This window comes from Malania oleifera, chromosome 3 (genome assembly GCF_029873635.1).
Source record: "Malania oleifera isolate guangnan ecotype guangnan chromosome 3, ASM2987363v1, whole genome shotgun sequence".
Classification (NCBI taxonomy): Eukaryota; Viridiplantae; Streptophyta; class Magnoliopsida; order Santalales; family Ximeniaceae; genus Malania; species Malania oleifera.
In genome coordinates, this window is record NC_080419.1 from 106599704 (window position 1) to 106613731 (window position 14028).

Below are 14028 nucleotides of genomic sequence, written 5' to 3' on the forward strand. Positions count from 1 at the left end.
TTGGACCAGCAACCCGATGACTTAATTCCTCTATCGAGCCCATGGCCCAACCAATTGGCTTGTACTTAATAGCATTGGTTGTCTTTTTCTAAGCCAACACCTAAATATTATGACATGATTTAGATATACATGTATGCATTTTTTTTTCTCTACAATTACATTTTTTTTTTATTAAACTACCTTCGCATCAATCGGTGTTGACATTATTGTTGAAGCTCATTCAAGGAGAATATGTGAATGTTTTTTTTTTCTCTTTCAGATTTGACTTCAGAGTCTTGTTACTTGTCACTTCAAAAATTAAATTTATAATTAAAATAAATATCTTATGTCAACAACAAAGAAATATAACTATAAATTAATTTATAAGAAAAAGACAACATTATTTTCCTTGAAATCAATAGAAAACATATTAAACTTCAGAAGAAGTAAGTATAATTAGTCTAAATCAATACTTAACGGTTTAAGTTTGGTTACCACCTCTTGCCTCGGTGCCCAATTTACCTCCTCTTTCTTCTACTAGGACCACTTAAATTTAGTCTTGCAAGCTTCTTTAAAAAAAAATGAAAAAAAAATTAATAAACAAAAGTTGGAAACAAGAAAGTTTAAGGGTAAAAAAAAAATTAGGAATCATTCAAACGCTAAAAGATATCTTCTACAAGAAATCTTTTTCTTCTTCATATGGAGAAAAAGACGTAATACATATATACACCCATATTTTAGAATTCTTTTTATTATATTTCAAGATATCAACACGAGACCTTAAGGTATAAGACTCGTGATTAAACTACTAAAAAGATTATAACATGGAAATGTACTTTAAAATTTTTTTTAAAATAAAAAAAAACCTTGACTAATTAAAGCCAAATAGAGAAAACAATAGCAGGGTAGGCACTCCATGATTGATAGAGTAGGCTTAAATAATTATGCATGCTATATGGTGGTGAAATTTAGGGTTTGTGAGGATGAAGACGAACTGGGAGGCCCTTTGCAGGCATGGGCATGGGATCAACTATGATCTTCTCATCAGGAAGCAGCTTCTCCCATTTGAACCTCTTCACCACATTGTACATGAACACTAATATTTCCAGCCTTGCATACTCTTTTCCGGGACACATCCTCGGCCCTCCTCCGAACGGCACAAATGTGTACGGCGCTGGCCCGTTCCCTTCGAACCTCGACGGATCAAACTTCTCCGGCTCCGGGAAGCATTCCGGGTTTCTGTGGGTTGAGTTTGCACTCCAATATAACTGCAATAAAATATTTCAAACCATATGACGAGTTTATTTCTCGGTTTTCCATTAAAAATAGATATAATAAATGGATAAATTTTTTGGTGACCCTTTTTCATTTACTATAAATACTATTTAAAAAAATATATTCAACGGCAAAATGGATAAATTCAAAGGCATGGAAAAATAACACATTTATTATTAACATTTTATAAAGAAAGAAAGGCAGGGGAGATCAGAGATGGACGACCTTCCAGCCCTTGGGGATGGAGAAACCAGAATAGATGAAGTCATTGATGGCCTCACGGAAGGCTCCTTGGAGGGGAGGGGCGAGCCTCATGACTTCGCACGCCACATTCCACGAGTACTTCATCTTCTGAATGTCTTCCCAGTTCAGCACCTCTCCCGGTGCCTTTGCTTTTGCTATTTCCATTTGTTCTGTATGCCCATCCATTATTTCATATACATCCAAATTTCAATTAAAATGTAAATAAATATTCCAAAAAATTAATTAAATTACGACCTAGCTACATAAATATGTGGAACGTGCTTATGCAAATATTTTACAAAATCTAAATGAATATTTTTTATACTTGGGTCAATTTCCTACTCCTATTATATATATTATTGTAAAGGATACAAGTTGATCCATGCCAGTCGTCATTTTTTAAAAAAATAAATTGAGAAAATCAATAGTTGGAGTATAAGATCCCACAAAAAACACAAGTCACGCTTTTAGGGGTAGATCGACATTAGCTTATAACCACAAGAGAAAAGTTAGCAATTAATTAAGGCCAATCCAACACGCATGCAAACTACTACTTTGAAAAAAAAAAAAAAAAAAAATATTTTATACGTCGTATTTGAACCAGAGATCGACCGTTGTAAGGGTTGTTCCGGGGAACATTCTTTCCACCTTAACTTATGGCCGGGGGATATTTGAAAAAGATGTGCAATACGAGGACTTTCCATGAGGTTGAGTTGGCCCGGCTGGAAGAAAAAAATATTAAATTAAGAAATAAAATTAATGTAGGTAACTTAATTTACCCTTGTAGACCTCATTGTAGACGTGAGGCAACTCAGCAAGATACTTGACGACAAAAGTAATGGCTGCACTGGCTGTGTCGTGCCCTCCAATTAGCAAGCCCAAAATTTTATCTGCAACATCCAATTCATTCATGAACCGTCCATCTTCGTCAGCAGTAAGAAGCATGTGGGACAATATGTCTTGCGTGGGCGAAGCTCGATTCTCCGCGAGGTCGATCCTCCGCTGCTTGATGATCGCCCGAAGCTCCTTCCGGATCAAGTTTGACGCCTTGATCGCGCGGTTGAATGGCGTCCCGGGGAGATTGATCGGTATCGATATGATCCCGGAAGCCAAAACATTGAAGGGGTCTGCAAACTTGGAAACATGGACAGGATCCTCTATGCTCAAAAATAGCCTGCATGCCAGCCAGAAGGTGAACCTCTTGGCCAAAGGAAACACAACCACTTCGTTGTTCTTATTGTTTTCCCAACTCTCTTCGAAGTGTCTTTGAGCGATCGTGTCCATGATGCCAATGTACCTTTGAAGGGCTTCGGGCTTGAGGAACCCGGGGAGGAGCTTTCGCATCTTCTTCGATTCTTCTTTCGAAGAGGTTTGTTGAGATGAAGGGAAGATCTTGTTCACGGAGTTTGGCCACCAGGCGGTGACCAGCTTGTTTTCGTTGGAGAACAAGAACTTGTTGCCGGCAGTGCCGCAGAAAACTGCGGCGCTTTCACCGAGCAACGAGGTCTTGAAGACCTGGGAGGAGAAGCGCGCCATCCTGTCGTAGATGAACTTCTCGGGATGCCCCTTCCTCCCAGTGGAGAGGAACTCGAGGCTCTCGCCAATGAAGGGGAGGCCGGTGGTGCCGGGTGGGAGGTTGGGGAGGTGGGAGGCATTGGATTTGTGTTTGTAGATGAGGAGGGTGAGGAAGAGGAAGATGAGGAGAAAGGAGGAGGAGAGAATGAAGGTTAAGGAGGTGAGCTCCATGTGATGGATGAGTTGATTAATAATGGTGGCTGGCTAGCAAGCTAGCTTTGCTGCTTTTGCTAGCTTTTTGTGAACTTGGGAAGAAGATAGAATTGGCTGGGTGCAGGTGCTAGTTTATTGTTGGTTCTTTGATTTTGGGAAGAAGGTGGGGATGGGTTTAAATAGGGGAAAGGGGTTCGAATCAACGAAGGCAGTCAGCAAGAGAATTATAATTAATTAAGTTTGGTGTTGGCATATCAGTTGCCCACATTGGTTTCATATGGGGTTAATTAATTAGAAGTGACACAAAGTCTCTGTGAAAATTTGTGACAGCACCCCAACGCAGTTCAAACTTGTAATTAATGAGATTTTAATATATACACCACATTAGTACCACTGTTATTGGAGTTTAGCATGATCACATGGGATCACTGCAGGTTGGTGGGCGTGCTATATATATATATATATATAGTAGAGAGAGAGAGAGAGAGAGAGAGAGAGAGAGAGTATGGCCATAAGGGGGAGAGTGGGGTACGTAAATTATGCAAAGAGACAAAAGACGCGAGGGTCTCGCGGTGGAAGTGGGGGGAATAGAAAATGAGGAAGGGGTGTCCTAGTTACGTCGGGCACTGGGCTCCCCTTTTTTAAATTTGTTTCCTTGTTTGATTTTGTGTTTTGACATATAAAAGTATAGAAAATTAATGGGGCATATGCAGATGCACTAATATGATTCGTTTTTCTTTTTGCCACTCCATTTTATTGTGGAGTATATGCTACGGAAGTTTTATGTATCACACCTATAAATTCACAATAGGCAGGAAAATAATATTCACCTCCTCTATCTAATCTAAGACACTTTATCTTAGTGTCACATTGGTTTTCAACTTTTACTTTATAAACCTTAAATTTATCAATAACTTCATCTTTAGTATGCATAACATAAACATAACAAAATTTAGAAAAATCATCTATAAATGTTACAAAATATTTTTGGCCTCCTATGGTACGTGTACCATGCAAATCACATACATCACTATGCACTAATTGAAGTATGAAAGAAATTCTAGCAGTTTTGGGGGTGGTCAAAATATTCATCACTTTGAGACCCGCAAAAAGAAAGTGCATCTTTTTTCTGCCAGTGCCTGAAATTGCTTCCATCAAATCGTTCAAGTTTGACAAAATCTGCAGCGAATTCCCTCAAGGTTGAAGAACCAGCCATTTTGAAATAATGTTTTAAGATTGTAAGAAAAAGATAGGAGAATACTGCAGATTAGAAAATACTTCAAAGCACGTTACAATGTCGTTTTTAGGATACAATGAAACTCAGAATATAATCTGATATCAGTTTGCATTATACACAAACGAAAACTGATCACAAACACCTTTAGAATAATCTAAACAAATTTTCTGGAATTCTATTTCTGTAGAAAATAAAATCAAGATTTGAAAAGGATGTAATTTGTGGAAGCTTTATCTAAGAAAGAGAATGAGAGAATGATGAATTTTCTATATATTTTGTGGAGTTAATTCTGTCTTTAAATAGAAAAAATTATGCATTTTCTGAAAGGTTGCATCTCTTCAAATCGCACAGTAGATTCGACCTAGTCACACCAAGCGTCAACCTGGTCGAGCCTGTTCGACCCCTAGTCAAGACATTCTGGAAAATCAATTATTCATCCATGTTCAGTCGATGGTACCGTCGACCAAGTCACACCTGGTCTCGTGGTCGTGCCCTGAGATAACCACAATCTCCCTACAGTTTTGTCTCCACAAATCTCCATGTCAAGAATCCTCTTGATCACACCCAAGTCTTTCATGTCGAACTCTTTACTCAACAAAGTCTTCAACTGATTCACTTCAATCATGTTCTTCGCAGCAATCAGCATGTCATCGACATAAAGCAATAGAAATATGAGAGAATTGTCCTCAAGACTCCTTAGGTAGACGCAGCCATCGTACTCACACCTCTTGTAGCCAATACGGATCATATAGGTGTCAAACCATTTGTACCACTACCTCGAAAGCTACTTCAGCTCGTAAAGTGACTTCTTCGGTTTACAAACAAAGTGCTCCTATCCAGGTTGGCAAAACTCTTCTGGTTGTGTCATGTAAATCAGTTCCTCCAAATCACCATGGAGGAACGTTGTCTTTACATCTACTTACTCCAGATGCATGTTGTATTGTGCCACCAATCCCAACACTACCCTGATGGAAGTGTGTTTGACCACATGGGAAAAGATTTCATCACAATCAACTCTCTTTCTCTACGAGTAACCCTTTGCTACCAACTAAGTCTTGAATTTATCTTTTTCTTTTTTTGAAACTGCTTCTTTCTTCTTGTACACCCACTTGCATCCTATCGTCCTCTTCCCAACTAAAAGCTCCACCAAATTCCACGTATGGTTCTTATGCAGTGATTTCATCTCCTCCACCATAGCACCCATCCAATTATCTTTCTGTTGGCTATGCACCACCTCCTAAAATGTAGTAGGATCTCCGCTATTAGTGATAAGTGCATAAGACACCAGATCATCAAAATCGTACCTAGGCGGTGGCCTGACAATATGTCTGGGTCTGTCTATAACTGTACTATGATGTTGTTGGTCTCCTGAGCTAGAGCTCCTTACACTTTCATCTCTGCCCTGAGTCTCCAACTACACCTGCACCGCCTACTAATCACTCGAGCTAGAACTCCTTGCATTTCTACCCTGAGTCTCCAACTCCACCTGCATAACATGCTCGTTGCTACTGCAGTTTTCTAGCACCTATTTCTCTTCTTCTTCCTGAGTACACCACAATATGGCTTTCTCATCGAAAACCACGTCTCTATTGATCACCACTGTAGTAACCCGAATAATTATAGAATTAAATAATTAAGAAAAGAGAGAGACGAGAAATTTTTCAAGGGGGTTCAACAGGGTCTCGTCGACAAGCACAAAGCGTTAGTCAACGAACAGGCTTCTTGGACTCGTCGACGTGGACACGTGCCTCGTTGACGAGAACTTACCGAGTGGGCTAATTCAGGGCCTAAAATTCATCGACGAGGGTAACAAGTTCATCAACGATATCCCTTCTTGCCTTCGTCAACAAGATGACGTGACCCGTCGACGAGGCCACGTGGACAAGCATTCTATATAAGGCCAAAATCACATTTTTCTACGAGGATTGCATGTCTCTCTCTAAAATTCATTCCCCTCTCCTTCTCTCTACGATTCCGGATTCGTTCTTTGCCAGTTTGACGATCGGAAGCCGCCACGTTACTCCTGAGAAGATTCTCTTCTAGTCTATCGGAGTAGATTGTTGGTTAGCCCAACTTGGGTACCATCCCAAAATCAAGGTAAGTAGATTATTTAGGTATTTTTAGTATTAGAAGGCTTATTTGGGTCCAGATTTTGTATTATATGAGAATATACTGGAGTTTTGTAGAGTAAAATTAGAGTGTTATATTTTCAGGGTTAGAGTGTTTTAGGACCCTGCAAGCATGGGTTAAGGACCCAATGGATATTTTTCCAGGAGCCAAATAAATTATAGTTCAAAAAACTACGAGTATGTAGGTTTAGGAAATTTAGTTGATTTATTGAAAATATGATTATATGCATTATTTCAGGATTTTGGGGATAGTACGCCGTGAGCGCGAGCATAGAGTTGGAGGCGATCCTCCCAATCAGTTAGGTAAGGGAAATATGCTATGCTAGGAACTTCAGAATGTTTATAGAAATTTTGTATTTTCCATATTATTACTCAGTTTACAAATTATTGGTATAACAGAAAATATAGTGTTTTAGAATATAAGGTATTTACTTGTTTTGTTGTATGGCATGAGACCTTATCAGATCAGTACAGAAATGATACAGTTTTCAGATTAATATGATTTATAATATCTATACAAAAATATGTTTATGAGACCTTATCAGATCAGTACAAAAATGATATAGTTTTCATACTGGTATGATTTATGTTATCATGCAGAGATATGTTTTATCATATTTTATAAGAATATAAAATACAGTGTTTATACAAACAGATATTTTACAGCATATGCAGATTACCATTATTTCAAAAATACTAAAGTCATAACACTGTAATATTACAGTTTATACAACTCAGATAATACAGTATTTTCATATTAGTTTGCAGTGTTATGGTAATTTTCCATAACACTATGGTATTACAGATTATACAGTACAGATATTACAGTATTTCCAGATTAGCTTTCGGTGTTATGGTTATTTTAGAATCATGATGAAATAGCAAGATAATTATGTATATCAGTACTATATAGTATCAAACTCTAATGAATCAGTTCAGTAAATATTCAGTTATCAGAGCATGGTACCATTGCTATTACAGATCAGAGTACAACCACATATCTTAGATAGTGTGTGGAAGGTTTCTGTCAATCGTGCCTAGAGGGATTGCAAGCTCCCCAGAAGTTTGGGTTGAGGTGGCCGATTTGACGAGGTAGATACCAGTACCGTGCCTAGAAGAGGTTGCAAATTGGCCAAGCTGAGGATGGTAGAGTTACAGTTGACTTACCTAGTAGGCCAACCAGAGTTAAGTCCTACCCACAGGCTGCACAACCCTGTAATGAGTGGTTAAATCATGACGTACAGTTTTTCAGGGTAATTTTCACAGTTATGTATATGTATACAAATTCACAGAATATCAGCAGACATATTACAATACTAGAAGTATGAATAAGTAGAACTCAGATATCATAGATATATTTTAAACCATAAAAGATATGAAATGTATTGTATATTGTCTTCTCGGCTTCCACTATTTCAGTTACCTATCAGTATAGTATTTATACAGATTAGTTGCCACACACTAGTAATAGCATATTTCCTCTTATTGAGTATTGTCTCACCCCCAGTGATTTAATATTTTTTTCAGGTGATTCAGTTAGGCGAGCGTATCAGGCTCGCAGATAGAGAGGGTGATTATACTACCCTGTTTATAGGATAAGTGTATACAAGAGATTGTATTTTTGAGTAGATGATACTGGAGTGATGTGTATATATGTACGTATGGTTTAGGGAGAGTTACTGAATTCTGGTATTGCTTATATGGATCAACAGTTTTATATTTTTTCACTGCATAGGTGTGTAATATAATCAAATTTTCCTCAGTGCTCGCTTGGGGCCTGAGATGTTATAGCAGATTATACATGAGTATGATAATGTTATATTTTGTATTTTATTTTTAAAAAAATGATATAGAATTTCGGGTCGTTACAACCACTCTATTTGCCATCGAATCCCACATATTGAACCCTTTCACACCTTTCTGATATCCCAAAAAGATGCACCATCTAGACTTCACCTTGAGTTTTGATCTCTCCTCACCAAGAATGTGCACATAGGTTGGACACCCAAATACTCTCAAACCAGAATAGTCTACCTCATTATCTATCCACACCTCCTCAATAACTTTCCCATCTTGTGATGCCCTTAGTGATCTATTAACCAAGAAACAAGTCATACTCACCACCTCAGCCTAGAAATTCTTAGCGAGCCCGGCATTCAACCTAAGAGACCGAGCCCTTTCAGCTAGGGTTCGGTTCATCCTTTCTACCACACCATTTTGTTGTGGTGCCCAATGTACCGTAAAATGTCTCTTTATGCCATGCTGCTCGCAAAACTCTCTGAAGCTCAAATTTGTGTACTCAGTTCCATTGTTTCTCCGAGACACTTAATCTTTCTCCTGGTCTAGTTTTCCACCTCAACTTTCCACAATTTAAACTTGGCAAATGTCTCTAACTTGTGCCGCATGAAGTACACCCAAACCTTCCATGAGTAATCATCAAGTGGCTGCCATGAACTGGATCCTATTATGTTTTCCAAGCACACAATACCTGCAGAAATCCAATTTGCATGATTTTACCCCCTTCAATAGATTTTTCTTATGAAGCTCGTTCATTCCACGCTCACCCATATGCCTTAACCGCATATGCCACATGACCATATCATTCGACTCAACTCTGCTGGTGCAATTCCACCTACAATTATAGTACCCAGCAATGTGTATATATTCTCTGATACTCTCTGCCCCTTCAACACAGTCAAAACACTCGTACTCGCCTTCATTACCCTACTTTCAGACTTGTAACTGAACCTGTTACAGTCTAAAGTGTCTGATGAAATCAAATTCTTTCTCAGTTCTAGTATGTGCCTTACCTCACATAGCATCATCACACACCATCATACATCTTGATTCTAATGTTCCCCATTCCAACAACTTTGCCTTTAACATCCTTTTCTGTCAAAACAAAACCAGAATTCACCAATCTATAAGTGGTGAACCAGTCTTTGTTAGGCGTCATATGATAAGAGCACGCCGAGTTTAAGATCCAAGAATCCATGAGACCATCTGAACCTGATGAAACCAAGAGCATATCACCATCACCGCTCCTAGAGTCTCCTTCTTCCACTATGTTCGCCGTGTTTGATGAACCTTCTTTACTTTCAGCATTCCCCTTCTTCCTCTATGAATAATCGAGTTTTATGTGCCCTTTTTTCCTACACTTAAAACACCGCACATCCTTCCTCTTCCTGGAACTGGATCGAGCCCTACTGTTACTCAGTCCACCCCGGAATTTGTTCCTCCCACGATCCTTGTTCCCCTTCACCACGAGCCATTCACCTTGTGAACTCTCATTATTGACCTTCTTCCTCTCATGGAAACTCAGAATTGCACTCATGATATCTTCCAACTCTAGGATTTCTTTCCCCATGTCAGAGTCGTAACCAAATCCCCATAGATAGGAGACCTAGGTAAGGAATTTAGCAGCATCGATCAACACTTTGTATTCATCCTCGAACTTCACATCATCCCGCTTCAAATCGCTGAAAATCTTATTGAATACGTTGATGTGTTGATTCAAATCCGAACCCTCTGTCATCTTAAGCTCGTAAAGTTTCTACTTAAGATATAACTTGTTCGTCAAAGGCTTAGACATATATCGACTCTACAGTTTTAGCTAAACTGCTGCCGGAGATTCCTCATCCATGACGTGATACATCACGTCACCAGTCAGACAAAGCTTGATAGTAGTCACAGCCTTTGCTTCCAACTCTTTCCAACTCGTGTCGTCCATGTATTCCAGCTTCCTTTCGTATAGTGCTCTCCCCATACCTTACTGCACCAACATGTCCTTAACCCTCATCTGCCAAAGTCTGAAATTTTCTGTCCCATTGAACTTACCAATATCGAACTTTGTCAAAGAAATCTCAGCTATTGCAACCAATTGCTCTGATACCAACTTGTTGTGTAGAGTGGCTGAATGCCAATGCGCAGCAGAAACCAACAAATCAAATCTAGAACAAGCAATTCAAGCAACCAACGATGAAGATATGGAAACACAATCACACAAACGTAATTCACAAAGCAATAAAACACACGACACGAGAAATTACGTGGTTTGGCAATGTCCCTACATCCACAGGAGCAAACGGCTGGTTTTCATTGTTAATTCGTCAAAGCTTACATCAAGGGTTACAAATATAATTTATATATCAACTTTATGCGTACAGAAGACTTAAAATGTATCTAAAACAATTTTGTAGCAATCCTCGGAGGAAATCCTTCAAATTCCCTAATCTACTGAACTCCTAATTCAAAATTTTTGATCTGTGCTTAATAATACTGTCGACGGTTTCAGGAAAACCGTTGACGATTTAATATTGAGGTCAATTTCTGAAGACTGAAACCGTCAACAATTTTCAAAGAAACCATCAACGGTTAACTACCGAGAGCAAATCGTCGATGCACCCGTCGATGGTTTCTTCCTGCAGCCTCCTTCCTTATTCTTTGCTTCACCATGTTTTCCCGACGCATGCGTTCCACTCAATATGAGTCACATCTACATCAAGCTTTCACAAGCCGAATCCATCTATATAGTGATACCTACACAACTACCTTCAAGCTCTCATTAGGGTGCTTCCTTAGTTCCCATTGTGGCACTAGAGGTAGGGAGAAGCTCACTAGGTATTTTCCTATATTATAGCTTTTTGCGCTATGCTTACTCTAAATGGATGAAACATGCATATATTAGAGGAATTATACTCTACTTATTTACAAAAATGTTACTTGAATAAATGAAAATTCTCTTAAGTCATATCAACGCTTAATGCAACTCTAACACTTCCATGACCAAATATATGATTCTTATGTGATTCATACGTCACACATCCATAGGTGATCAAATTCCCCTCGAAGACATCCATCATAGCTTTCTATGGCGGTCATGAATGTAGGAACATAAGAGTGCAAAGAAAAAAAGTATAATGTCTAACTAACAAAAATGCTTTCTAATTCTAAAAATTTTCTTAATTAAGATAAAAATATGATCCTTGGATTATATGTGTGTGAATCCTTTACGGCAAGTGCAAGAATTTTTAATTATTGTCTTATCGGTCTTTAGATATAATATTCTATTCCTATAACTTTCAAGTTTATTAAATATATATGACCTTTTATTTTATTTATATATAAAATTAAGTTTTATTTGTTGAAAATATGCACTAAAAGGGTGGTTGGTCGATGGATGAATTAGATATGTTGAAAAACTGATGAATATGATGTGAATAAGTCGATTATTAAATCTAAAAATAATTAGTTTATTCTTAAAATGATTTTTATACAAATAAAAATATAAGGTGTAAGAGTTAATAATTCTAATGTCAATGGATAATACATTTTTTTTGTTATCAGTTAGAATGACATCAATTCTTCAGTCTCTTTAAATTGTGAGTAACCAACATTCTTCAATGCTATACATTTTTTTATCCAAGATGACAAACCTAATTGAATGGTTATTAATTATATTAGACTTCTAACTGCTTCAAATTATCTTCTTTGTTTTTCTATTCATCGAATTAATTTTTTAATATTTTTTTCTTATTTTATAATTTTAGTAAGACCTCAAAAAAATTATCTTATGAAATATTTATGCATTAGTTATAAATAATTATTAGCCAAAAATTATATAGGACCATTTTAAAAAATAAAAAATTGAAAATTAAAACCCTTAATATATGTAACGCCCTAGGTGTAGCATACAATACATGTGTGCCCTCCCTTAAACTAGAAGGGTGAAAAGAAAAAGGACAGACGTTTTAAGAATAATGTTAGAAAAATTAAAAATGAAAAAGTGTTTAAATTTCTTTTATATGTGTCTCCTAAGAAAAATTATTAAAGTTGACGTTTGTGACTTTTATATTAGAGGGATCGAGTTCAAATCTTAAGAACACGGAAAGATATAGAACTTTCCATTGTCAAAATCGACCATACAAGAGTACCCTTTTCAAAATTTCTTTACCTTATGTTTGGAGAGATTTTGAATTTAGATTTATATTGGGTTTCGATTAGATATAATACAAAATTGTATTGAAATTTATCCAAATTAATCCACCTAAATCCAATTCTAGGGTCCAAAATCATGCTTCCAAATGCAACATTAACCCCTAACCCTAATCCCAAATCCTACCCTTGGAGGATTTCAAACCCTAGTCTCCCCTTGGGAAGCTAGTCAAGGGGAACCGAACCAAACCATAGGAGCTAAGCTCGGGTTCAATTGCATAAAACAAATTTATGCTACCTTATTTAATTAAAATTGTCACATTATATTAATTAAACTCGTTTTTACTAACAAGGTTTTCATTAATAAATCAAACAATTGTTTCTGATTTTTCAAACCAGCTTTTTGTTCGCAATGATTTAAAATTGGAGAAAGAACCTAAAATTGGTCCACATGTGTAGCATGCAGTTAGTGGTTGTCACGATGCATTAAGTACACAAACTAACAAAGCACAAACCAATATCAAAAGCATTTAGAAGACTACCTTTATTTAAAGTGCTTTTATGTTTACCAAAACATTCATGCATATATGATCCAAGCCCATGTTGAATTTAGGGCCACAGTCGTTTCACCCAAAGTGGTTGAGTTTTTTTTTTTTTTTTTCTCTTTTTCAAAGGGAATGGTGTGTGTTCATTCTTCTTGTTGAAGTTGAGGAGGAGAAAGTCAGAGAGATGATGGTGAAGAATATTGTCCAATCTCTCATCATCTCTTTGACCCAATGCCCTAAAAATTAAGACAAAAGCAAGATGATGCATGAGCTGTGAGCATAACAAGGTCTACATCTTTTTGAAAAAGATTTTATTCCAACCACGTCACTACAATTTTGAATTTTATCTTTTGAGTTTCCGCCGACGAAGGGATTTTAATTTGATTTCTTTCTCCCTTTTCTTTTATTGGAAAACAAATCTCATTCTACTAGTCGTATTAATTAAATAAGTGTACGTTTAATGTTTTCTTTTTAGAGATGAAAGTGACATAGCATATATATATATATATATATATATATATATATATATATATATATATATATATAATTTGACGACTTAAGAAGAACAAAATGTGGTGTTATCGAAAATAAGGGTTTGAAGTTTTCATTTAATTCATAATATCGAATAGGCAAAGAATTGTTGCTCTCAATTTTTACTATCAAAATGTCTATTTATTTTATACAACACTTTTACATTGTCATTTGCTTTAACATGACAACATTTTTTTTTCTTGTATGATCCAATATATCTGACAAGTTGCACTATTAGTTATCAAATCCTTAGCGTCCGTTTATATTAAAGATTTTGGTTGGGGAAAATAAAAGAAATGAGAAGAAAACACATTTTCTATTATATTTTCTCTCATATCAAAACTACTAAAAATGAAAATTTGTTCTAATATGAACAAAAATTAAGAAAAATTAAATATTAATGATGTATAAAACTAAATTTTTGTTC

General features: G+C 36.7%; 1 protein-coding gene across 1 annotated transcript; it reads right to left on the minus strand.

Moving 5' to 3' along the window:
* Positions 1 to 714: 714 nt before the first annotated feature.
* LOC131151632 (beta-amyrin 28-monooxygenase-like) lies at positions 715 to 3571 on the minus strand. The gene is made up of 3 exons (XM_058102906.1): positions 2277 to 3571; positions 1480 to 1667; positions 715 to 1247 (listed from the first exon to the last, which is right to left on the minus strand). Exons 1-3 carry the CDS (start codon positions 3241 to 3243, stop codon positions 948 to 950), a joined length of 1455 nt encoding a protein of 484 aa, XP_057958889.1. The 5' UTR covers positions 3244 to 3571; the 3' UTR covers positions 715 to 947.
* Positions 3572 to 14028: the final 10457 nt, after the last annotated feature.